At 38.7% G+C, this 26,598-nt stretch overlaps 3 protein-coding genes and 1 long non-coding RNA gene across 4 annotated transcripts; 3 read left to right on the top strand and 1 right to left on the bottom strand.

The window, feature by feature from the left end:
* Positions 1 to 18,652, top strand: LOC145914689 (uncharacterized). The gene is made up of 15 exons (XM_083002504.1): positions 1 to 849; positions 9,633 to 9,930; positions 10,244 to 10,360; positions 10,800 to 10,915; positions 11,174 to 11,319; positions 11,763 to 11,879; positions 12,016 to 12,156; positions 12,959 to 13,059; positions 13,778 to 13,903; positions 13,968 to 14,069; positions 14,370 to 14,453; positions 15,420 to 15,538; positions 15,821 to 16,028; positions 16,548 to 16,660; positions 17,241 to 18,652. Exons 1-15 carry the CDS (start codon positions 33 to 35, stop codon positions 17,426 to 17,428), a joined length of 2,793 nt encoding a protein of 930 aa, XP_082858630.1. The 5' UTR covers positions 1 to 32; the 3' UTR covers positions 17,429 to 18,652.
* A 903-nt stretch (positions 18,653 to 19,555) lies between these two features.
* Positions 19,556 to 20,986, bottom strand: LOC145914112 (uncharacterized). Its single transcript, XR_014403359.1, has 2 exons — positions 20,870 to 20,986; positions 19,556 to 19,746 (listed from the first exon to the last, which is right to left on the bottom strand). It is a non-coding gene; the product is annotated as an uncharacterized LOC145914112 (long non-coding RNA).
* Positions 20,987 to 21,875: 889 nt separating this feature from the next.
* On the top strand, positions 21,876 to 23,962 carry LOC145913471 (DCN1-like protein 4). Its single transcript, XM_083001138.1, has 7 exons — positions 21,876 to 22,053; positions 22,526 to 22,650; positions 22,710 to 22,872; positions 23,118 to 23,226; positions 23,335 to 23,439; positions 23,646 to 23,748; positions 23,805 to 23,962. Exons 1-7 carry the CDS (start codon positions 21,980 to 21,982, stop codon positions 23,861 to 23,863), a joined length of 738 nt encoding a protein of 245 aa, XP_082857264.1. The 5' UTR covers positions 21,876 to 21,979; the 3' UTR covers positions 23,864 to 23,962.
* Positions 23,963 to 24,249: 287 nt separating this feature from the next.
* LOC145913843 (E3 ubiquitin ligase Rnf121-like) lies at positions 24,250 to 26,559 on the top strand. Its single transcript, XM_083001604.1, has 7 exons — positions 24,250 to 24,377; positions 24,663 to 24,804; positions 24,865 to 25,019; positions 25,265 to 25,388; positions 25,456 to 25,560; positions 25,863 to 26,037; positions 26,259 to 26,559. Exons 1-7 carry the CDS (start codon positions 24,325 to 24,327, stop codon positions 26,441 to 26,443), a joined length of 939 nt encoding a protein of 312 aa, XP_082857730.1. The 5' UTR covers positions 24,250 to 24,324; the 3' UTR covers positions 26,444 to 26,559.
* Positions 26,560 to 26,598: the final 39 nt, after the last annotated feature.

The following is a 26,598-nucleotide window of genomic DNA, read 5'->3' as shown; positions in this document are numbered from 1 at the left end:
CATTGTTAAACAATTATTGCCAGTAACAAAAGATGTACGAACACGGAGAATGCCATCAGGGTATGAACTACCTGGTTCGAACCGCTGGTACCCAACACGGCAACGCACAAGTTTGCCTGGACAAAGTCACTGGACGCTTTTTGTGTGCCGATGTATTGCACCAGAACGGGCTATCTATTGGACTGGAATCAGACGCCGGGCTTACAGGCAACCTAATTCATCGGTCTAGCAATGATCAAGTTTTACAGTTAGACAGTGGCGGTCCCAAGCGTCGTAAACCCCGTTCATTAAACGGTTGTTGCAGAAAAAAATTACCTCTTGACGCTTCTTCAAGCTCTACGTCCAATCCACCACCGTGCTCTAGTCAAGTCAACGGCGACCAAGTCAGGCAACGCAAACTACTTTCGGGGGGTTGCACGAACTACAGAACAAGAACCTTTGATTGGCGACGATTTTTAAGGAAAACGAGGGTTGGGGATCGCGATTTTGGTCAAAGTCAGTGTCTGACCTGCGAAGTACCCAAAGATTTAAATCAGAACTCGGCGTGGAATCGTCGTTGTGACAGTCTTCCGGCCATTAGGCAGGCGGAAACTTGTCCGAGGAGGCCCACTGGACCATTAAATAGTCTCGTCAAGGCGACTATGAGTGAAAAAACTACAAGTGCGGGCGACAACAAGAAACAAAACGTACAAAATCCCACACCGAGGACAGTAGCTAAGCAGACAAAAGCTAAAGCAGATTGTACGGATTCAAAGATTACAACTGGTATAACTTCAACTGGCAAGACAGTAACACGTAAGGTGTCACGCCTCATACAAGTGGACGGAGTGAATTACAAAGTCACGATGGGTAAGTGGGTTGTGTAGTGGATGCGTTTAGTATTTCAGCCGTGTTTCAACGCCCCAAAGAAGTGGGAAGTTGTCAGACGCGATGTTTGTACAATACCTCGAATTTTTGTGGATGTCGGATGCTTGCACGTCAGCCAATATTGTCGATTGATCGATTTAATGCCAAAACGTATGCTCTTACACGAAAGACGAGTCAACACAACGTATAGGCTAGTTTAAGTTTGTAGTTGTTAAATAGCTAATTTTTGGAGAAGTCTTTTGATGAAGCATAGAAGTGTAAGCAATTGGTAGCGATACATGCTGAATGAAACCGGCCCTAAAAACTTTTACCAAGTTTTAATGAAAATGAGTTGGGTTCTTTCTTTATGACAGTCACTTTGTACAAATAATCGCCATAGGGTCCTTATTGGATTGTCTGGCAGAGTGTTATTCAGGTGTGTGGGATATCCCTTGGCCAAAAAATTCGATTTGTAAGGAACAGTCAGGTCGTATTTCCGAAGAGTGTTTGTTTAATTTTGGCAAACGCCTTGCCTAATTTGATATTGTTGCAATAGCAAGGTTTACTTTTTCAAATCAACCATTTTGTATGCTATTTTGCGTGACACGAATGGAGAATTTTACGATTGTGAAATTAACACCGTTATTGCTAGCTGGTAACACAGTATATGGGGGCTACATACGTTTCTAATTGCAAGGAAGCCATGATAACGTACACTACTGGCACGTAGCTGAAGAGATAAAACAAAACTTTCACGGTCGTTGCCGTTGTCGTGGCGTATTGCCGTCTGAGAGCGGCCGTGTGTTTTCACTTCTTTTGTGTGGGGCGCCAACCGTTTGGCTTTCTTGAACAGGCAATAGGCCGTCTCACTGTTTTGAAAGTGCTTCATGTGGTTCTATGTCGACTTCTTTCATGTGGCTTTGTTGTGGATATATATATTACAAACTTTTCAAGGTCCAATTTCCGTTAACCTGTCGCATAAAAGAATTTTTTGGGGTTTGAATTAGCAGTACAGCCATCCGTTCACATGGCGTTTTTCAGAATTGGCTGTGTTTGGTTGGTAATTCCGAATGGTGTCCCAGTGCGTCCTTTATTAATCGGTCACAAAAAGGCTTATCGGCTTTGACTATTTCCGGGTTTAATTACATTTTTCCTCGTGAGAAAAGGGGTCTTTCCTCAATGCATAAAGCTGTGTGTTATTATGGATCGTCATTCTCATTACTCAAGTGTAAAGAGGATTAATTTTTTAATTATCTTTGTTTCACAACCATAGCTCAGTGATATGACTGTTAGTCTGGTCGAGTTCGACCTACTGTTTGCCTTTTACGACCCTTGATTTCACCTTCCCCTTACCTGCTGTAGCAATATTACGTGGGAAATCCCCACGTATAGCGCGTCACGTATGTTTTTATACGAGCTGATCGATAAAGGTAAAACGTCTTGCGACAACAGTCTCACAAATCGAAACACGAGTACGGCATGAGGCCGAAATTACAGGAATTTGGTTGACGACAAATAAAGGAAATGCGACGATTAATTATCTAAAACGTTCTCGAATGTAGCTGGTATTGCAGAATGTTGATGGAGGTTTTTTAGTTATCTTGCTCCTAACTACTTGTTTTTAGGTTTGTCTATTTTGTTTATATTACCAATCCCAACCAAGCGTTTATACAGCCGTCTAAAGTTTAGAGAATGTTTATTTTATACAGAGCCTACAAGTGTGTTTATGCATTTTATACAAGTGTTTATGAGGACATTTGATGCAGCACTTGTTTTTGGAATGTTTTCAACACTCATAACCACTAATAAATTAATTGGTATTTCTGTGACTTGACAAGCGAGATTTGGTCGTTTAAATTACCAGTGAGCTATCGCATCGGTGTATTGTTGCGGTTTGTTTAAAGGCATGGTTGATTCAAATTGCAACGTTGAGCCAGAGATCGCACAAAACAGAAGTAATTGCTATTTTTGTTGCACAAGTGACTTTCGTCAAATGAAAATCCATTCGAAAATCAACTTTATTTTTATTGTAACTGAGATCACTAGTGTAGCAACCCGGTTAAACACTATTCCTAACCTTGCTTGTAACGCTGTGTAAAAATACCTACAGCCAGAAATAACTCCATTGAATAGACGTTTCCCGTCTGCCCCATGTGACAATAAATGGTCACAAAAATAAAATCATTTTTAACCCTAGATGTATTCAAAGTGGAAAGCACGTATTATGGCTTATATAGTATGTTTTCCTGTATGAGAGTGGCGATCGAACATCACTGTTACGTCATAACGGGAAGTGTGTCGTTAATGGAAGGCCACCCGTTTTTTATAGACTGAAATTTATTTACGGTTGGTGTTGTTAACCACGACCACCCGCCATTTCCGAAGTTCTAGCTTTCGGAAGCTGTCGGATCATGTGAGAGCGAGCATAGCCTTTGCGTGATTTCCCTGGAGGGACTTGTTGCATTTTCCAAAACAAGAATTGAACTACGGTTAAAGGTTTGTGCGACATGTTTTTGATTAAACTGTCGCACGTACATCGGTTTCTTGTCCGTTTTTCTGCCTAATGTTTTTGGTGAACGTATTAGCTGTATGGAGGTGTATAATATGGTTGACATATAATATAATAAAACAGAATTTTGTGGCTTTAGAAAATTATTTCTCAGTTGCTCGGGCATTATTAGTCTTCTGCGGTCAATTATTAAGCAAGAGATAATTTGCATTGAATTCATCAGTGCTGTGTACCCATCAATGCCAATGTTAAAAGCAACGGCAAGCACTGAATTGTTGCGTTGAATGCCGTGACGGTTGTCAGGAAGCCTTAAGGAACAATCGCGGGATTTACTTCCCACTGTTAGACGACAAGACCGTGGTTGTTTATAGAAAACAAAAGTAACCCGTGGTGACAATTCCGCTAGGTTGCGGATTGTTGCCAAACTTTAATTTCAACAAACCTCTATGTTTATCAGTCGGTGTGCTAAAAAAAATTGGAGCGGTTCAGGGAAATGCATGTGTGTCATGATACTACTGTGTGCATGGCAAGGCTATATAGGTTATAGGACAAGCTTGTACGTAGGGCTGCTGTCGAGTTATACAGTTATCCTCATATTTTTCTACGTAATGCTCTTGTTTCGCTCTTTAAATAGCGCTTAAACATATATATAATATCTCTTTAAAAATAAAACTGGCTAAAAACATGTGAATTGTCATACCCACGAATACGTTTGTGGTTTGACGCGTGAATGCAAGGATTACAGGTGACGCGCATTAATTCTGTTATACATTATGCTGTTTTGCGGCTTACCCCAGCGATGGTTTTGGAATAATGATGCGTCATCTTGGTTTTTTCATCGTTACATGAAATACCCAGAGGTTGTCATAGGGAAAAGAATTTGTATAACGTGTTACTGTGGTCAAGACTTTTACAGTACATGTTTAGATATGGTCAAATTTAACACACGCAATTTTTATAATTAGGCATACTTTTCTGTGTTGGTTGGTGTTGTTGTTGCGTTGTGGTATATGACTTAATTCTGACTGATTAGGCCTTTGTCGGTCAATGAAATTGCGAAAGCAGCTGCAAAGCGCTGAATGACAGGTGTTTAATAATGAAACGCCTTAGCTGGAGTTAACTCGCTCAGTGAATGTCGTCGCGATTAGAGTGAACTGTCCATCAGTGGCTAATTATCATTGAAGGTCTTTCAAAGTGAAGGCAATCGCCCCGACAGGGGCAACAATTAATGTTTTAAATCACGACGTTGCCTACTTCGCCGCGGGGTGGTCGCTGCTAATGGCACACTCGAGCTAACGCATGTTATGATGCTTTATCCTATTGTGGTTTTATGGCTTCACGGACCCCGGAAGCTGTCCAAAGAGGTGCAGAATGATAACTTGCACGACATGGCGTTCAGTTTTCTTGGGGTGTGTTGATTTTGCAGCCCTTAATTAGAAACCGATTGCAAAATTGTTTGCAAGTTTCTGGAACAGTGTGCAGTACCAGTCCAAGGAAATAAGAGGTCGAAAAAAGAATGCGGCCTGTGTATAACCACAAAATGCTATTACTATTGGCGACAGCAACATTTTAACATGTGACGTTTTTTGGCCTCGCTGGTCAACTGCGGGCAGTGTGTGGTTTTGCGTTGTGGCCTTACAAAAAACGGTCGGGACAAAGAATTTTGTCTATAGCATTGCATAGTACATCTTTGTTAGAACGATTTTTGTTTTTTGTGCAGAAAGTGATATAGAGATATTGATATGTGAGTTGCGTTGTAGGTTTAACGAAATCGACCATTCCATATTTCAGACATTGTTGCAGAGGTAGTAGAAGTTGACAGTTCAACATAGCTCAAAAACATGCCTTATTTTTGTCCCGCGCCTTTATAAGGCACTCTCACATTGCGGTAGAGATCCAATGTGGTTATAACAAACCTTAATTGGTCAGTGCGTAATTCGCAATTATTAAATAACAAAGGCCGTCAGGTATAATTCACCACTTATTAAAAGATTCTTTCGTCAAGCCACAACATGCATGCATTGATCAATGCGACTGTCGGTCTGTCGTATCCGCCATGCTATTTCAATGCGTGCATTTTATGCTGCTTACCGTGGTTGTAGCACAGAACAACGCAGCTAGTTAGCTTGTTACTGTCGAGTGTTGTTTCCTTCCTTGTGAGCTCGCCATTAATTCGCTTTACAACATCCGTGAAGTTTCGCATAAGCGCAAGCGTTGCGAGGGTACTTGTTGTTGACTCCTGTCTGCTCGTTGGAAGTGAACCTCAGTTCGGCGGCGAAAGCGTGTCGTTTAGTGTGTTTACACGGTTAGTACGTAAAACAACGAGAAATTGCGGTGTTTTACACAATTTAGAGAATAGACGTGAGTAACCGAAAACTTTTGGTTTACTGCACCAGAAAGTAGTTTGGTAACTGTTTGCAGCAACAGTACTACAATACTACACTATAGATGAACTCGACGTAACAAGCAGGTTGCCAAGATATGTGCTTATTTTCGCACTTTGTTTTATCTTATAAGCGTGCTTATTGACATATTTCCGTTAGCTATGTTGCGAAATATGGCAGACATTTTAGGACGTATTTGAGCGTTAGATACAAAAATGCAAATCATTGCACGTTTTTTTTTAATAAAATGTCGTTGACGCAATTGAAAATGGTCTTCAATGTCGGACAATATGAACGAAACCAATCACACTTTTCATCTGCTGCGTCACCAACAGGCTCAGTTTTGGTATCGGTTAAAACACGGACCGACCATAAACGCACTTGCCTTGTTATCAATTCATTTTTCTAGTATTGAGCGATGTTGTATTAAGTGAGGTGTTTTGGATAGCGGAAAATGTGTGGTAACGCACGGGTAAGTGTGTTTGCTTGAGATACGTCACCTCCAGAATAATAAAGCGTTGATGTGAAACCAGTCGTCCAGTTTTAGTGGGAAATTTGTGACCCTGCAAACAAAACGCACTGACACAACTTAGCTAGGTTCGGTTTTCCGAGAAACGTCAAGTGTTTTTTGGCGCTTTTTACCTTCTTTAAAAGTCTGACCGCATTTTTGAAGAACTTGAAATGGTCATGCTTCGCGTAAACTGAGTGTTGTGCCGATAATGTTGCCGTTTTCCTTACGTTGCCCTCAATGCTATTTCACACAAAGCCAACGCAATGGTGCATGCAAAGATAAAGGTATTGCTTTCAGTAAGACCTGTACTGTCGTTTGCAGCTGCGCATCACCAATGCAACTATAAAATCACAATAGCGTTTTTGCAATGGCAGATGCAGCAAGGCAGGAATCGTGTAATGTGGATGACAAGGCTAAGCAAAACAAAGCAAAACGCTTACTGTACGTGTCATTATGATAGTAGGTACATTTGGTTTGGGTCGCTATTTTCAACCTAACTTAATCGACGCCTAAGACAACTTAAAGATAAAACAAGGTGAAACGTTTTGTAAACCTGCTATGGATTCTGTTGGTAAATGTTGAGCTGGCGTTCTAAATTGCCAGTTATGAGTAGTTGGCCAAATGCCAAATGGCTTGTCACTAAAAGATTTTTCGGATTAACCAGCAGTAAAAACCGCAATGCGGTCTTTCAGTGCAATTCTGCAAGAGTTTTTGACATAGATTAGGAATTGTTGCTGAACACTGCTGTCATGCATTGGCTGTGTTGTACACACCTGATTTCCAGTCTCTGTTGTAAATTCTTAGGAAGTAATGTTTTATTACAGGACTAAGTTTCTTTGTTAGCTTCGGAACGCAGTTTTCCTAAAAGTTGTCATGTTGCAAATTCTGTACTTGCAAACTTAATATGCCGAGACAAAGGTTATTTGTAAGAAGGAAAAGATCGAATCCAAGTCGAAACCGCTGTGGTAAGTTTACAAATATTTTCTCTCTCTTTGATGATAGCACAAGTTATTGCCGAAACGTCTGAATATATAAACCATGGTAATATGCATTATAGGCCAGTCTTTTTATTATCAGAATTACGACAAATTTCGTGAATAGCGTTCCTTTCTGTACGCTTTTTATCAGCAACTTTGTACGTTAGCAAGCAAGCGATGGAAACTATGCAACGATGCACCCAAAGTTGTGTTAAACTTTTTGTCTATGTTGCAAAATATCCTTTATCAACAAGAAGCAGGTGAAAACAATTAAGTGTATGTTGACAAACAATAAGGCGACTACAAACGATGCGGGTTTTATGACAACTGAAGCACGCATTGCGACATTTTAAACGGCGTCACTTGGCACATAAACGTCTCCCAGAGGCGCGGCATCAAAGACAAGATTGACACGCACAAGGACGTCAATACTCTTCGCGGCCACAAGCACTGCGCGAAACGCACACAAGTCAGACTTGTTTAGTTGTTCAACGACCTCCCCGCGGTACGAGTGCCGGATATTTGCGTGCTACTCTAATTGATGATCTCATTTCTAAACCCATCAACAGTACCGCCGACCTGGGTAGGTGGAACTTTGTTTAACTCTACCCTTGCCAGCGTGTTTATGTACTGATCAAGAGACAGTGAAGGAAATATTTGAGCAGCAGTTTGCGCGACTTGTCTAAGCTTCACCAGAATTCGCATGGAACTATACTGATGTTGTTCACTTAGATTTCATGCATTCAAGGTCTTTGGATCAATTCACTTTGAAAAAAGAGCACTCTGGTCCACTTTAAAGGTTTCTGTTAACAAAATGTAATTGTATTTTATTGTTGTGCTGTCGGCGCTACCTGTGATGTGCAGGTAAAGCACGTGTTGCTCCTTTTTCGGTTTAATCCAATAGCACCTTGCTGATATTTTTGTACAGTTACAACATTAGAATTCTCTGGATGACCTATACCTGTAGTCGGTTCGATATATGAGTAAAACCGAAACAGCCTAAGTTGTAACTCATAAATTATAAAACGCGCCCCGCATATCATACGAAGTCGGTCGTGTCCTTTTGTCTCCGGGAATTAATTTGTTTGTTCACCCAGTGGCGAACTTGTCGTTGGCCGTCACTACTAAAAGCAGAGGTAAATAATTTATGTCACCCGTGCGCTGCTTTGCGCATTGGGCGCCGCTTTCGGTCCGCGTCGGGCCCTTAATGTCCCAATGCGCACCCCCGAAAGATGTGCCCTCCAATATAGTTTTTCGGCGGTCGGGGAACGTTTTTATTCGAGTGCTGTTGCCACTTGCAAATGACGCACTCTGTCAAGTCAAATTAGTACGTGGAAAGGGTAGCAACCCATTACTGTACTCGGGATTTCTTGAGACTCAGGCGACATCGGTTCTTGTGCGGCGAGTTGGAAATGTAAAAAAGGGAACCTGAATAAAGTGGCGCAGACGGTGAAAGTCGAATGCCCATTCGTGTTTGTGGCGATTCGTTTGTTACATGCGGTGTTGTGGAACGCACTGCATTGAGAAAAGTTTCGTTTTATTTTCTCAGAAGAGTCGTACAATTTCACTGTCTTCTGTTCAAAAATCGTTCTTGAAGAGAAATCAAGTCTGTCTGGAATTTACACAAGTGGCATGTCAGGTTGCTTTAACGTACCCAACTTCAGATTTGCGATTTGCTTTCCAACGAGGCAGGCCTGTCAAGGTAAAGAGGAAACCAGTGACAGCTTGCGAACTAATCTTATACAGTATAACTTTGTTCTTGTATTACCTTTGGCGATTTATAAACGGCTCTGTATTAACCATATATATCCCCTACACATGGCAATCATATGGGATGAAAATGTGTTTTTGCGGAGAGATGTTCATTGGACCCTGTTGGTTGAATTGGTATAGTGGTGGTACTGGTGATGATTGACAGCTGACAGCAGACCATATGCTAGTGCCTCACTTAAACAAACATTGAAAATTCGCACGGAAAATGCCTAAGAGCAGAGTTTTTGCTAAACAACAGCAAATTGCGGTTTTGACATAACTGTAGTCATTCCGTGATAAGAATATAACATGACCTGTTCGTAATATACCATTGCAGTCAAATAGGTTCTGCAAAGCCCATTAAAACGTAATTAACTTTTTGCCGCCCTCATTCACCGCAAAATGCTTCCGCTTTTGTTTTTGTGGTTGGTCTCAGAGAATAGTCACATTGTTTGTCGTTGTTCGTTTGGTCTGTGAGAAGTTTTTGAATCAGCCAATGCTCAACCGTACAATGTTGTTTTAGGTAAAATTGGTATTTATCTGTTTACACCATTTGCAATACTGTGCGACGTTCGTTGAAATCTGTCCTGCTTGTCATGATTGCTGTCTTTTTGACAAACTCTTGCCTTAACCTTGGTTTGAATGTTACGCAGAGCCTCCAGCAAGAAACCCGAAACGCCAGTCGCCTTCCACCAACCACGTGACGGTGAACGGCGCCGGGCCACTGGAAAACGGAACCCTGGGGGGGTCAACATGTTCCCGGCCTGCCAGTGGCCAGGCCGATCGCCTCAGCAATGTTTCCGTGTCGGTTGAACGCCGAAACACCCTCCCAGTGGACGACCCTGCCGCATGGGACGAAATGCGAAATGCCACGTGCGCTAAAATTAACCTTCGCTGTGGAGAGGTCATTGACCCTAAGCAAGATGATGCGCTCGATCACGCAGCCCTCAGGTTTGTGCTTGGCGATTGGTCTGTTTTTTTTTTGTTTTATGACGTGTTAGCGTTAAAACCGTGCTTGTTTTGAGTTAAAATAATTGCTGTACAGAAACTGGATTTTTATTATTTAAGGGGAATTTAACAGAAACTTTTTCCTACTAAGCAACTGTATGTTTGCAGCATATAGGATTTTACAAAAGTATGTTTGATATTCAATTCATGGCATTTTAACTTCGATATCGCGAACGTCAGACCAGTGCCAGTCACAAATGTTTGTTTTACTGACATACAAACTGGGTGTTACTCTTATAGACTCCATTGTTATCAGGTTACGCGGTTTGGTTGGTCAGCTGGACGACACTCACCTCTGTTCTGCGGACATCCTACGCCAAAATATACAATACGCAATTTCGGTGTTGGAATCAAGGCACCTGAAAGACCTAAGGTATTTCAAAGTACACAAAATACTCTTGTAGCATTAGCCAGGCAAGATATTTCTCTGTGCAACAGCAATAAGTTGGTTTCATTCACATATTGCGCTCTAAGCCCAGCACATGAATGTTTACAAAACAGTGCGTTTTACTTGGTTTATGAGCAAACAGCGGACGGTCATTAGTCATCTGCTTGTTGATTCAATTGCCTGTTTCCCGTTTTTAATGTGATTTTCGGTCATTTGTTGACTTGTCACAGCTCAACTTGTGATTTATTGAGCTTCTATCGGAACGATTTCGTGTGACGAAGTAACGTTCGCTGATATTTATTGCGTGATAATCATATGCATTTGCTTGGCACACACGAGCACTTGAGCTTTGTTTATTTTGTATCATAGACAAACCGGTGGCCTAAAATCGGTATATTCAAAACCACATTACCTGTTTTCACAGCTCGGCGGAAACGAATAGTTTTGAAGATGAGATGTCGACCCACCTGAACGGGGAAACCCCTGTACCACCCGAAATCAAACGGTGGCTCTTACAGACCTTCAGTAACTCAAAAGCAGGTAAAAGTAACAAGGCTCTGTTGAACGCCCTCCCTGAAACCCATATGGTTGGGAAATAATAGACATACCGCTTAGTTGAGTGAGTATTAAAATGAACAACTAGAGGATATCAGAGAGCAAAAATGACCACCTATGACTGCGACCCCAAATCCACTAAAGCAATAATAGTACCAACATAAATCAAATGCGGATGCTACGTTTTCCTGCCCGGGGTGAACTTACGTACTAATTTTATGGCTCTATTTTTGTTTCTGGCAGATGTTAGATACAAGAGGGAGACAGAGAAAAGGTCGCTTCGCAGTGTCGTCCACGCTGTGCAAGCCGGAATGTTCGTCGATAGAATTTTCCGGAAAAACATCGAGAACACAAACAACTTACCACCCGTGGTTGTCGAAAAACTCAAGGTGACCTTGACGCTGTTATTTTCGTCCAAAGCTCCTTGGGGGTCTTTTTTTGCCATTGTTTGGGCCGGTTTTAGATAATACGTCCCTGGCAGGTGTGGGAACAGCATGGCAAACCCTTTGTGTGATTTAATCCACATTTTCAGGAAAACATGCGCTAACAAATCTGTTCAGCTCCTAATTGCGCGTTAAGGTCTGCTGGTCTGAACTCTTCTCACTAAATTCAGTTTAAAATAGAATATTCAAAACATAACATCTTGAAATGTGCTGTGTTCTCGACTGCAAGCCATACCGTTAGTTTCACAAAATTAAAAACCTTGTGTCAAATGAAATTGACTGTGAAATTTTCCAAGTGAGTAACGCAAAAGAATTTGACTCGAGTAAGGCTGATGTCGACATAATAGTCAATATACTGCAACTAATAATCATTACTTTTACGTTGACAGCTGGGTGACAATTGGTCGTTCGATGTTTTTGATCTTGAACAAACCAGTGACGGAAACTCACTTAAATACGTTTATTTTCACCTTCTCAACAAATACGACCTCATTCGAAAATTTAAGGTAAAATATTAATATACTTTAACGTCTTGGGTGTTTCGTTTGAAAGGCTAATCAATAATACTGTTAAGATTTAAATAAAGCATCATTTATAGAATTCATCACAAAAGCATTAAAACTGTGATTTTTTTGCTTTCAGATTCCACATAAATCTCTGTGGAGTTATTGCCACAAGCTCCAACAAGGATACAGGAGACATAATAACCGATACCACAATCCTATACATGCTGCAGATGTCGCACAAACTTTGAATTGTATGCTTGTCCAGTCCGGTTTTGTGGTGAGTGAAGGGATTATAACATGTATAATTTGACTTAAATCGTCCGTTAAAAAACTTTTGAACACCTGTAGTGGTCTGTGGTAGATGGTGTTTTTTAGTTTTGTATTTTCATTCATGTCGTGGCAAAGTGCTGTAATTGTTAAGTGCAGGTTTTGACCAAATCGACCGCTTGAACCGCCACTTTGTGGTTTACTTTTCAATTAAACACATTCTCCTCGTTTGTGCGCCATTAATGACATCACAAATGGCTTTGTGGGATGAAAAAGGTCGCCAAATTGACCTCCGCTGGGGTCAAGCCTGACCTCTCCCTAGCAACTTGTCTTTCGCGTTTGTTGTGATACACCTAAAATAATATTGATGCCCACCGCCTAAATACATTACAACGTACAGAAATGAAGCCAGCGCCGCCCTATTCTTACGAAATAATGACATATATGACGTCACATAGGGTGTCTATTTATATCCGAAACGCCGACACTTCAGTCTGCAAATCAGACAATAAATTGCCGTAACGCATTACAATGGTGATTTTGTCTCCTTTTTGTTGTGACGTCACAATGGCGTTTGATTGACAGCTTAATGGCGACGTTGTTGAAGCTGTGACGTATGGAGTGAGGGCCATTGTGAGATTGCGTGGCAATAGATGTCAAATTTGATCAAATGATGTTTCGTTAATTTTTAATGATATTTGACGAATTTCTCGTTAATTTTGAGTGGTGATGAGCTTTTGGAATAGGCTACTATATAAACAAAAAACATTTTCACAACAAACGTAATTGTTACGTTCAATCATGTGTTTTAGCATTGGCTTTCGGACCAAGAGATTTTCGCGATGATTACAGCGGCAATTGTCCACGACCTCGAGCATACTGGAACCACAAACACGTTTCATACCAACACAAGGTAAGCCAATGACAGAACATACGATACTCTCGCAGTGTGTAACATGGGCACTAAATGGGTCCCACTTTGACAGGCTAGTTTCTGTATCTCTGTAAGTTTTTTAAAGGTAATGGTCCGAAATGTCTCGGGCCGTATATGGTACAGTAGCAGTTTTTTTAGTGCATGATTTGCGGCTGGAATTATACAAACAGTGACCTAAGGGCTATGACAGACTTTGTCAAATTGATTTTAAACATACTGAACTGGATATATTGGTTGTGTGGCAGTAAAACTACAAGGTGGTGCAAACAACATCCCAACAAGATATTTCGTTCTTTGGACTGTAAATACACAAAAATGGAAGAAAGTTTAACTAATGTTAAGCAATAAAGCCCGAAAAATAAAATTGGTGCCCAACGGATGACAGTGATTGTATAGTCACTTTTTACCTGACCGTTTGGCGGCACGATCCTTAGTACACTGATGAGACATTATAGTTCGAAACAGTAGCCATATGTATGCAGTTTACAGAATTCATATTATTGGCCCCATGCTTATTTATGAATAATGTATACGGCGTACGACAGTAGGTAATATGGAAGTTTTCGATAATTGTCTTTCTTCTCAGCCTAAGTTAATTGCTTGTGTATCAGCTGTAGACTTGTGGTATGTGCGGTATTCAGTGTACTTCTACGCGTTCGCCCTTTACCATATCATCAAAAATTGCTTTTTAACAAAGGTCTCCACTCGCACAACTTTACAATGACCGGTCAGTATTGGAAAACCATCACATCAGCTCAGCATTCAGGATAATGCAAGAGGATGACTGCGACATTCTTGTCAACATGACCAAAGATGATTACCAGTAAGATGCTGATGGCATTGGTGAAGATATAGGCAGACATCATATTAACAAAATTGCTTTTTAGGGAATGTCGAGCTCTAATGATCGACATGGTGCTTGCCACTGACATGAGCCAGCATTTTGGGCAGATTCAGAAAATGAAGGCAGCGAATCTTCACCCAGAAACGTAAGTGTTTGTTTTGACTTGTGGATTTGGGGTCATTGTTAATAAAAAAAATTGTGTGTTTGAGTGCGTTAGAAATGCGTAAAATCAGGGTCACCTCGCATACATACATATATATATACATGGCTCTTTGAGAAACAAGTTTGGTCCCCTGATCTATACTAACGTTTCAGTGTCAAAAAACTTGATAAATGGGCGAATTTGTTATAATAAATGTGCCAAAATTATAAAGAGGAAACATACAATTATCTAAAAAAAACTTGTAAACGGTGAGGTCATATTTCAACTTAATCTATGGCTTAGTTTGGAGAAATCACGTGCGATGTGTTTGATGATACATTCTGCCGACATTAACCATCCTTCAAAACCGTGGTATCTTCACCATCAGTAAGTTACATTCTTCTTCATTATTTTTGCTGCCATTTAAGTTTATGTTGTTGACGTTTCTTGACAAGCAAAGGCACTTTAATTCAGTGACATCGGATTTGTGCATCAGTCACTTGATTGATTGATTGAATTTTGTGCCCTTTTAACTGAGTTCTTCATACAGAAGACAGCGGCAGCATATTTTAAGCCACACAATGAGAGCAGAAATTTAAACTAACCTTACCTCGTTTACCACAAGTATGGAAACATGTATTTCCAAGGTTAAAATCTGTTGACTAATTAAGTAAGACAACAACATTTGGCTAAAAAAGCATCGTCAGTGGCTGCAAAAATAACAACGTAAAGGGAATATGGCGCACCTAGTTTTTTACAGGCCAACAGATTTTAACCTAAGAAATACATTTTTTCATGAATGCGGTCAAAAGTAAAAGGTGGAAATCGTTGTTAACATCGGCCCAGAATAGGAAGTGATTCCCGGAATCGTCCAATAGAAACTTACATCATTCACTTTAGCAAATAAACGACTAAACGTTATGACAATAAATTTTTGTGCAACAATGCTACATCCCTCCAAACACGTTTCTACAAATAAGCCACCATATTTTCTTTTGGCGATTTGCAGTAATTTTGGCGATTTCAGTGATGCTTTATACATTGCTTTCGCCTGCGTACGTCACTTTTTCCCACCATTAGGCACTACTGCATTTGTCTTGAGTTGTATTGATTGTTGCCTGTCCCAATAAGGAGGAAAGGACGAAGTGGAATAAATACAGTTAGCTTTAAAATGTCACGGGGTCAAATAAGGCCACTGCTTTTAAACTAATGACGTGTCCTCGCTATTCATTGCTGTTTAGCTTTAAAAAGGCGACAGGCATTCGTATCTCAAGCTCAGTGATAATTAACTTTCACGTATCGGTGACGCTTTATCCCTAAATAAACGTAATCATTCTGTTTGAACGATGACAGGTGGACAGAAAGGTTGGTGGTTGAATTCTTCGAACAAGGTGACAGAGAAAGAGAATTGAAACTTCCCCTTTCACCCCTGTGTGATCGACACACAACAATGGTCGCCCAATCGCAAATAGGTGAGTTGATAGTTTTCGTTGAAGTTAGACCTGGTTATGAGTTGTTCCTTGTTACACTGCGCCATGTTTAAGTACAGTCACCACCATTTTGTTTGCTTCCGTTTTCAATTGAGAAATATTACCTGACTTTAAAGTTGCGCAATTTCTGATTTTATTTCGTTTAAAACTAGACTTGTGTGTGGAGTTGGCAGTATTACGTCAACAAAAACACGATAAAATTCTCGAAACATGGATAAAAGCTTGATTTCAATGCATAAAGCGAGTGCGTATGTTACGTCACAGGATTCATCGATTACGTCATCGAGCCTACCTTCACCATTCTGTTCGATATGTACAAGCAAGTAAATGGTCCAGTTATACACGACCATATCCTGCAAACACGTGCGAATAGTGCTTCTGGGACAAGAGGCCAGGCTGCATCCGCTGCTGCACGCAGTTCCGCTGCCGATGACGTTTTGAAACGAAGATTTAGTGACTGTAGTTCATACAGGTAGGCCTGCTGCTGACTTTGACATTTTTACTACATGGGTACGGACACAGTGACTACGTCACACAAGCATTGTTTTGGGGACCTTTTTATGCACTTAGACGCTGTTTGTCACAATATATGTGATATATTAATCATCAGTTTTTCTGTTTTTTGCACGAAAATATATTTTGCTGTTGTTTCAAAATAATCTTTTTTTTCAAAAAATCAAACAGTCGAATCTGTCGTGCAGTTTTACCATTTAATAGATAGGCCTAAGTTTCCGATTTATATACAAGTATTGAAAATAAAGGGCAGCGCTGTAAAATTAATACCATGAATATTTTGCATCTGATAATTCTGATCAGTTTGAATGACGCGGTCCTTATAATGATGGAGCTACACCAACCGTCTTAAACATGACAGTGTTAATAACAGTATATGGCCCGGTGTTTTTATTCTCAGAATTATGAGTATGAGTAAATCCGTGATTTTTGTTCCTAATTTTGCATTTAATTGTATAAAAATTATGACTCTTTGCAGTTCCGCATTCACGAATCGCATTCAAATCGTTAAAACGATGACCGAAGCGAGAAAAATGTGTTTTGCTTACATGGAACACAACAGAAATCAGTGGCAACGGAAAAACGAGATTGGTAAGTTGAGGCAACGAACATATAAATGTATTCAAAGTTTGGTTCAAACGCACGTAGGTAGCACCGAGTGTGTGCGTTTCCCAACTTAAACAAATTTTAACGTTGAATACAAACCAGGGGTCCGCAACACAGGGGAAATCAATTCACTTTTTTTTGCACACAAAGTTATTATACGCACATAAACAATATACGTGACAGATAAAATTACATTTGCACCGATAAAACCATATGGGTGATCGAGTCAGGCGCCCATTGGTAAATATTGGCATGCGGACTGATTTGCACCAATAATGTAAAATATTTGTTGTTCTTTTTTCTATGTTGTTTTAGACAACAAAATGGGTCTCACAAATATGTGAAACGTAATAGTTTTACAATAAAATGGCACCACTGTTTGAGATGTACACCCCGGATCTAAACAAACTAAACCAAATTAAAAAAAAATGTTTTCGTTCATCTTTTCATATACCATTTTCTTCTTGTACCAGAATATATTCAATTTTACTCTGTGACATTCCTTTAAGTTTATCACAGCCTAACACTTACGTTTCTTTCAACTCGTCCAACATATATTTTTCAGAACGGGAAAACAATCTTTTTGGGAATGATTCTTTCACGAAAGCTCCACCGTTCAAACCGGACCCACTTCCAAACTTTCACAAAAGCCCATCCAACGGCACCATCGCCCCCATCCAACCGTCTACCGCCACGTCACAAGATGGGAAGGAACGAACACTTGACTCTAATGACGTCATGGAGCCAACGTAGCGCGGTCGTTATCTGTTTCCGAACTTTTACTCGACTGTGCTTTCATTTTATTGACCTGTGGACAACAAGACATGCGACAAACCGCATCCCTGGCAGTTGAAAGACGACGTCACACATGACGTCACGGTTTTCTGACATGTGGATGCGTAGTTATGGCGCGGGTGTCTTCATGGTTTCAGCTTTTCTCGGTGCGGTCCTAACGGTATAAGACGAAACCAGGTCCATTTGTACACTTTGTTTCAAAATACTTCGCTTTCTCGACGTTAGATATTTCCATCCGGTACGAGTATACGATGCGGTGCGGTGCAATTAACACCAAGTCTGCACAAGTAAATCTGCATATTGCCTCAAACGATCGAACTTTGAATGTAGATTGCTATTGCAGGACTAAATTCTGGTCGTGTTTTATTTAAGTTCCGTATTCTTGCGTATTTTACTTTGTTTGTAAGCTCGGTCGGTCGACTACTTGGTGTACATAATTTCTTGGATCAAGATCTGGTGCCCGCCTATTGCAACAACTTCACCGAGACGCATTGCCCCCGTTTCGGTATTTACGCCCATCCAACCTATTCCCAAAACTTAACGCTTGGATCTTTGACCCAGTAGCAATAGAGAAAAGGCGCCTTTATTAGCTCGGAACGTCAAATTGGTTTAACCTCTGAAGCAGTGGTGGAAGTTAAAAGTAAAAAGATTGAATTTACACAAAAAATAAACCATTGAGTTTTCTCATACAAAATGATATGCCTTAAATATGTGAATAAATTTACAAAATTTTGTTTCTCCTGACTATTTGGGACACAACAGTCGTTAAATTCTCACGGGAAAATCCTCTCGGCTTGCTTTCATCACTGCCATGCTTCTGGGTCAATGTGACAAACAATCGGAAAATGCGATAAATTAACTCAAGTATGATTTTGCAGGCCAGTATAACGCCTCGTAGAATTTCCCCCTACAAATACACTCATTACAACTTTAGTATCCTCTCTCTGAGGTTTGGCATCTGCTATGAACCGAACTGAAGGAACTTTTAAATCCAGTGCAATGACAAGAAAAAACATGGTCACGTGTTGATATATGTGGAACAGATTTCTTTTTCCACGTTTTGTCGATGATTTTTTGCTGCGCTCCCTCGAAGATGTTTTTTGTCACTGTGTTTTATTTGTAGCTGGCTACATACAAGTGATGATGCTATCCGTTTGCATTCAATAAATGCTATTGTACAAACTTCGTTACAATCCGAGATGTATTTCTAAGTCTGCAAATGTACGAACAGCTGTGAGGACAATTTACAGTTTTAATTTTCGTGGACTAAAAACTAGACACTTGAGGTAGTATCCGATAGCTAGGGTTGCCTCACCGCGGTCATTTCTAAGATTTTGCTCTTGTTTCGATTGAAGTGCTTGGTTTTTTCATCTAAACCTATTTTGTTCAAATGCGGGTTAGATGTTTGGTGCTGTATGTAAGCGCTCTGTAGCCCCCACGTGACCAAAAAACAAATTATGGTTGTGCGTTCCCAAAAAAAGTCATCATCCTGATGCATTTAATAAAAGTCTTCAAAATCGGACAATGTGACTAAAATAATCACAATCTTAACCACGTGCTGCGTTAAAGAACAGCGTTCTTATTTTGGCATTCCGGTCATACATCTCTGCTTAATGCCATACAACCAACAGCAACAATCCATATTTTGATAAATTAAGCCCATGTAGCTTTTCGTCAAATTACGGTGATCAGTTTGCACTTTACACAACATATTATTAGTTCATCCGAAAAAAATATCTTTTGGGGTTCACCCGGCAAATGATGTACTTATCGTGGTTGAACACCTTGGAAATAGTCTCACATATATCTCTTAAGATTGCCTATGTAACAGCCATGCTCGTGCTTGAGGTGGATGTAAGCGAGGTATTTTAACGTATTTTAACCCAGCAGAACGCCTTTTTATCGCCTGTGTTCACTCGAGCGTGAATATTTCACGTACATATAATAGCGGCTATGCGCCGCTTCCACGTGGGACCGAGTATTCGACCCGTTGAACAAAACTATATTAGGTTTCATCACAATCTTTGAAACACCAAACAAATCCAAAATTATCCTGACTTGGCCTTTGCTTCACAACAAAATAAATAACATTCAGAAGTTCTGTATTTGCACCCATAGTTGCCAGCTATTAAAATCAGCGTTTCAACAAAGTAATGATGAAGAATATCAGCACGCATCCAAAACTCATGAATGTTTTAGGTGGAAAAGATCTACTTGGATCTTGCACGCATCTTTCTGCGCTTGCGCTTCAAACGTCGCATTCTCTTCTTCTTCCACTGAAATAATTAAACAATGTTTTACAATCTAAAAATGATACTGGCTAAATAGGTCTGAACACAATAAAACAAACTATGATTTCTGCAATTTTAAAGGGCTTGCAGGTGCAAAAAACGTTTGCACACATTTTTTGTAAATTTTAACAGCAAGTAACAACTTGTGCAACAAAAAGTTTCTTGCAGTTAACCAACACTGGCTCGTATTTAACAGTGTAGTTGCAGCTACTTCAAAAAACAAAAAGTTGTGCGAATAGCATGACATTATCAAGAAATTCCACACAATCTAGGCAAAAAATTGAACAGACAATATACGAACAACTAGTTCCTAAATTGTGGCAGTATCTAGCCCTCAATTATGCATTGTTTCCAGTGAATAATATATTTTCATTTCATGGAAAACATAGGAAAGGTCTTGTGCCAGATTTGGAAGAAATTTGCAAGTGGTGGGAATACCTATCAGCAAAATTTTATCAGTAAAAAAAAAATTAATTAACTAATAAATGTGAAAATCCTTCACTATTCCGCAATATCAACGATTAACTAAAAAAGTTTCCCACAAAAAGAACAAATTTTAAAATCTGGGTCTTGTTAGTGATACACAGAAATCTAAATATTTTTGTCCGAAGAAATTTAGAAACTGGATTTACATACATGTGGATGTGGCGCTTACCCCTCACTACAAATACGCTACATCAACACACTTCTATTGTTTGAAAACCTACTAATCGCCTTAACTTTTGTACTAGTTCTTTATTTCCGTCGGTACACTGGTATTTTGTTATCTTAAAAGTTCCATTGCAGATAAACATAATGTTCATCCCTCAAACAAAAAATTGCAGCATGTTCGTATTTGTGCAAACTTTCATGCTTATGAAAACGTGGAGCATGTGTTTCAACACACAAACGAGGTTTAACGCCAGCTTAGCAAGATCTTTAGGTTAAGCAAGTTATTCTTATTCAAAATGACATTGTATTGATTGGGATTACAAAATGAACTATACAGAGCTAGAACCTTTAACTTGCAACGTTTTTCTTTGAAGGATTTTAAACGTTTCATAAACTGTAAAGCAACTTGATCGCTTTAACAAAATTAATTACTTGAATAAAAATAGAATTGTCTCACCTTTCCGCGCATCGCTGTTGTCAAAAACGATACGCAAAAGACAGATTAATTAAGATATGTTTTTCACGCTCTCGCTGCAAACGATTCTTAAAAGGACCATATATTGTCCAATTCGCTCTAACGAAAGGCAGTTTAAAGGAGATTGTAAGTAATATGTGTTATTTCAAGTGGCATTAAATATTTTGGGTATAGAGTAAAAACAATTCAAACAAAAATATGAAGTAATTAATGAGCGCCTAATGTAATTAAATATTAATTCGTCTTAGGTATCCACTCAATTTTACCTATCTCTTATGCAGCTATATTTTTGAGGATGTTGTGATTGAAGTTTTTATAGTACCTCAATAATATTACGACAGTTTTTCTAGATCATGTCAATCAAAACACATTATTCTGTTATCCACAATTGGTTCTTTACAAAATGCGGTACCGGTATCACAAAAACATCCTTGGTAAAAGGTTTTTTCGTTGTAACGACTATTTAAAGGTTGTTGTGAATGAGATGACACTTCTGTCTGCAATGATTGTGCAAAGTGGAGGTGTATGATACTTGTTGTTTGCAAACAAAGATTGTTACGAATTGTGTAAGCTGCAGACAGATGGCCACTGTTTCGACCTAAAAGGTCTCATCAGTGCAGCTGGTGTTACTTTCAGACGACTTTGCTGACCAAACGGCCAATATTATTGGCTCCACTTTGCTTATCTAAAGATTGTTACGTTCGGTGTTGTAGTTGTCACCTTTTCCGATTAAGCTATTGTGATCACTTGGCATTTTTGAAATAAGTTATTTGTTTTGAGGTAAATACCCCCACCAACTTACATTACCAAGCGTCGGGGAAGATCTGTGGCGTGGTGTTGTCCGATGCATGTACTTTGTGATGCAACCTTACAAAACGCATGAATGGCGAATCAGCCGTTTTGTGGTGTATCATACAGTAATTTTTTTTCAGTAGTTGATATAAAGTGGTTTTATCTTAATTTTTTTAGTGGATATATTGCCTATTTTTTATTTTGCCTAGGACTTCAACATATAAATACCAGTGAGCAGGCATATAGAAACATGAATTAATATTGTATACAAAATGTGTCTGTGATCAATGGAGAAACATAATGCCTTTACAACACAGTAAAAAGAGAAAATCACAGACTGACGAGTCTGGAGCAAAACGCGCCAAACACAGCAGGTATTGCAATGTTTAACCAAGGTGTTGTTACATAGTGCAGGCGACTATTTAAAATGTTATGAACCACATGTCTGTAAACATACAGTTTAACTGTGTATGCTTATTGAGCGATTCTGGAAATTATTTCCCATTCTGTTGCAATAACCCTGACGATTTCCACCTTATGTATATTTACGCCACAATTATGATAACAGGACTTAATTTAACCGAGAAATAAATGTTTCTGTGATTGTGGTTTAACTGTGTACTCAAGAATTTTGCATGTGAACAGTTTTGATCTAACAGGATCTTTACTACAACATATTACTCCTGAGAAAAGTAAAAAAAGTATTTGTTGCTTTAGTGTATTTTTTCTTTTTTTGACTTTATTGACATATAACTAATCGTTTCAAGAGTGTTAAATTAACAATGGGACAAAACAAAACAACTTTATCAAAATCTATTAAAATGTATGTTGTTGAAACTCTTTCAGTTCTGCTCACACACAAAAAGGCATCGATGAACTTTGGTCAGTTTCATCCAGGCAAAAATCTGCTCATAAGCAACATGAACCATTTGCGGTGAAAAAATGTATCAAATGGTTCAAGGAACTTGCTGGTATGGATGTTATACTGTGATGAATTAATATGAGGTGCTAACAAGCTATTGAATGGCAGGCAACAAAGAACAAATTGAACCAGATGGTGTGGAAAAGTTGTGTGAGCTATGTGAAGTGGAACCCCATGACATTGCAATGTTGGTTATTGCCTTTCACCTAAGTGCACAAAAAATGGGATATTTTTCACTGAAAGAATGGACAAAAGGAATGCACAAACTCCAGTAAGTTCAAGATTTTGAGGAAACATTTGATTTAACACTTTTAAAGCTCAAAGATTGCATTTTGAAAATATACCAACCAAAACTTTGAAGCCTCAATAATATGTTGTGACTTGATATCAAAACACTTGAAAACTTGTCAGTTTGCTTCCCAGAAACTACTATGTGGCCCATTTAATGTGTCAATTAAAAATTTGGAATTAAACTCAACTATTGTGTGAAAATTTGTAAATGAATTGTTTGTTCAGGTGTGATTCTACTAATAAGCTGAAAAGTAAAATTCCATCCTTGCGTTCATCTTTAGAGGATCCGTCCATGTTTAAGTCCATTTACAGATACGCTTTTGACTTTTCCAAGGTATGAACATTGAGTACTTTTCACATTGTCTTTTATGTGTTAAGTTCTTGAAACTCAACTGTATCCAGTGAAAAATTGTGAAGATATACAAATATTTAATTTTTTTAGGAGGCAGGCCAAAGGACTGTTGATTTGCCTACAGCCAAAGCCATGTTGGAAGTCCTGCTTTCTGGACGATGGACATTACTGGAGAAGTTTCAACTTTACTTGGATGTAATATAAAAATATTTAGAGCTTTTAAGGAAATTTTTATTGAGTTTAGAATAAAGTGAACATACAGGTTTAAACAAGAATGCAAGAGCTAGAAATTGCTCGCTGACTGTATTATCACTGTAAACACTTTGAATACAGTACATGAAGACAAACAATGTTATTAGGAAGTATTATACGTACATCAAATTAAAATGCCTTTTTTCTAGAAATGCAAAAACAAGGTCATAAACAGGGATCAATGGAATAATGTCTTGGAATTTAGTCGAATGATTCAACCTGACCTGTCCAACTATGACATGGATGGAGCTTGTACGTAACTTTTGTCAGTGCCTAAATTAAATCAAATTAAGGATTTTGTTTTTCAGGGCCAGTGCTTTTAGACGAATTCGTGGAGTTTCTTAAGTCTAATGCTGAAAAATTGTAATAGTTCATTTTCTTCACACTGTTACGTTTTTATGTATGCCTTTTTCTTTGTAACAATGCCTGCGATATAGCAAGCCTTTTATTTAATAAACATTGCTTACCTGTGGTTTTGTTTTATTTTTTTGGGTTTGGATGTATAATTATAGAAGATAAAATGGAAGAAGGTAAACTTTCTGGCAGATTTTTTTCAAATTCTATAATTTGTAATTTTGTTTTTGGCTCCCTTTTATCCATAAAGCAATGGATAGCTTTCAAAAAAGTACCTTCTGCATTCCTAAAATTTTTAGTTTCGCCACAAAAACTACATTTTGGAGTTTTACGCATGACTGGCCAAGCATACAAAGACAGCTTATCATCGGGGGATTTTTGTGTGAACTAAACTTGCCACCGCGACGGATCGTAATTTTAGTAACACGAACATAGTTGGGCTAGCTTCAAACTTTCAAAGCGCTTGTATTTAACATGGAACAACTGAAAAATGAAACACCAGTGGTGTCTGAAGAAGAAGCAAAACGGTATGAGTTTGTTGATTTTTCAATAGCGATGCGGCTGACTTAAAGTAAATAAGCTTTTTTTATGACACCATTGCTGGTGCATGATAACCAACTGTAATACTGCCACCGTAATCAATAGGCCAGCACTTCTTTGACTGCATGATATGTTAACCACTGTACTTTATCAGTAACGTTGCAGTAGCTCATTCACCAGAAACATTTCAAAAACTTTTCCTTAAACCATCAGATTACCACTGCCACCGAAAAATAACAAATTGTTTGATGGTATTTCTGTTACTTTTTTAGCCTTGCCCGCCTAAAAGAGATGGAGAAACATATTGGTCATGAGACAATGCATTTGGAGATGGTTCTTATACTGATTTCAACTCTCATAATATCCCAGATTGCCCTTGTCCAATGGAAAAATAGACATCCCAAGTCATACAATGTGAATATTTCCTATGTGACTATTTTGTGTGATCTATAACTGATTGTGGTTGCATTACAGATGGTCACTCTACTTGGTATGTGGTCTGTACCATTCCTGTTTAGCATGAAGATGGTGTGGTTGCGATTTTTAATCATCTGGTCCTTTTACACTGTTGTTACAATTTTTGTTGTGTCAAAGGCTAGAAAAAGGCCTCTTTCTGGAACCACTCCAAGGTATACTTTGTAATTCATTGCCTATGAATACCTAACATTAATGTGGTGAGAGGGTGAAAATATTCCCTCCAAAAATAGTTTGGTCTCTTTGCCCCAACAGGTGTGGAAAGTTAAAATATAAAAAAAGTGGCACTGCAATTTATAAAAGTGCAACAACTGCAATTTATGACAACTGGTTGCTAACAAACTGTTTTTAGGATTTAAGTGTAATCAAATATTCATGTAGGCCAACTATTTTGTTGCAGATTGGTATACAAGTGGTTTTTGCTCTTATTTCAAGTCAGCTACGCAATTGGAGTGATTGGTTATGTGCTAGTAATGTTCACTGTATTTGGACTCAATATGTTATTTCTCATAAGACCAGAAACAGTAGGTTATCATTGTATGTGTTGGAATGTACATTGTTTTATACTTTGATGTTTCTTTGGACTTATAGGCAATGGATTTTAGTGTCCTTCTGCTATTTTACGGTTTGTACTATGGTGTAATGTCCAGGGATTTTGCCGAAATTTGTTCAGAAATGATGGCTTCTACCATAGGGGTAAGCTTGGATATTTTGTAAAATGCCATTGCATTATACATTATGTGTAGCAAGTTGCTACTAGCAACCATTTTGTCTTTGTATTGTATATACAGATTGGGGACCTTTGTTGTCAATACAGTATGATAAAAAGTTTAAAATCTTTGTAAACATTTACAATATACATTATGATGGGGGGGTGTTAGTATTCAAATAATTCTCAACTTTTGAATAGTTTTTGCAAAAATCACAAATCCTCAACTGTTAAAAAAGTTCTGATTTTTGTGATAACATTTACAAGACAAACTAATTTTTGTTCATAGTATTACACAAAGACTGGGATTCCAACCAAGACTTTAAAAGACGGTGTATGTGCAGTTTGTGGTCAGGAGCTTGTGCTACCACTTCACGAAGATGACAACTCTGTGGAAAAAGTTTACAAGCTTTCCTGTTACCATGTGTTTCATGACCACTGTATCAGGGGGTGGTGCATTGTAGGCAAGTGCATTGTGACAATATAAACTTGTAAAATTGCAAATGTGGTTTTGGAATTAAAAAGATATATATAGTTTTTAAACTCTATGTAAAACTTTATTCCAACCTCCAAAAAAGGCTTTTGATCATCCTTAAAAATTTGCAAAACTGTATTAATAAAATGTCATATGGGTGTTTTATCAGTCAAAATAGTTTACATTGTTGTATTGTATTTGTAATTACAGGAAAAAAACAAACTTGCCCATACTGCAAAGAAAAGGTGGACTTAAAACGCATGTTTACAAGTCCATGGGAGAGACCCCACATTCTTTATGGTCAACTTCTTGACTGGATTCGCTACCTCGTTGCCTGGCAACCTGTTATCATTGTTCTCGTTCAGGGAATAAATTGGGCATTGGGTCTGAAATAACCCATTCCTTATTTAACAGTTTTCCTTTTAGTATATTGCCACGTTTTTATGCAAGTGCAAATATATATTTGTGGTAGTTTGGTTGAGGCTACTACACTGCTTTTAGAAGAAATAAAATGTGCTACATGGGATTGATTGCATTTTTACAGGGAGAT

The sequence above is a fragment of the Ascidia mentula genome, chromosome 9 (assembly GCF_947561715.1).
Source record: "Ascidia mentula chromosome 9, kaAscMent1.1, whole genome shotgun sequence".
Lineage (NCBI taxonomy): Eukaryota > Metazoa > Chordata > Ascidiacea > Phlebobranchia > Ascidiidae > Ascidia > Ascidia mentula.
Note: the sequence above shows the minus strand (reverse complement) of the source record. Positions and strands in the feature narration are given on the sequence as shown.

Coding starts and splice junctions, on each gene's coding strand:
- LOC145914689 (XM_083002504.1), top strand. CDS start 33: ATGTACGAACACGGAGAATGCCATCAGGGTATGAACTACCTGGTTCGA. Junction 13,904..13,967: donor ATGACCAAAGATGATTACCA/GTAAGATGCTGA, acceptor ATTGCTTTTTAG/GGAATGTCGAGCTCTAATGA. Junction 16,661..17,240: donor GCAACGGAAAAACGAGATTG/GTAAGTTGAGGC, acceptor TATATTTTTCAG/AACGGGAAAACAATCTTTTT.
- LOC145913471 (XM_083001138.1), top strand. CDS start 21,980: ATGCCTTTACAACACAGTAAAAAGAGAAAATCACAGACTGACGAGTCT. Junction 22,054..22,525: donor AAACGCGCCAAACACAGCAG/GTATTGCAATGT, acceptor AAACTCTTTCAG/TTCTGCTCACACACAAAAAG. Junction 23,440..23,645: donor AGTTTCAACTTTACTTGGAT/GTAATATAAAAA, acceptor CCTTTTTTCTAG/AAATGCAAAAACAAGGTCAT.
- LOC145913843 (XM_083001604.1), top strand. CDS start 24,325: ATGGAACAACTGAAAAATGAAACACCAGTGGTGTCTGAAGAAGAAGCA. Junction 24,805..24,864: donor GACATCCCAAGTCATACAAT/GTGAATATTTCC, acceptor GTTGCATTACAG/ATGGTCACTCTACTTGGTAT. Junction 25,561..25,862: donor TGATGGCTTCTACCATAGGG/GTAAGCTTGGAT, acceptor TTTTGTTCATAG/TATTACACAAAGACTGGGAT.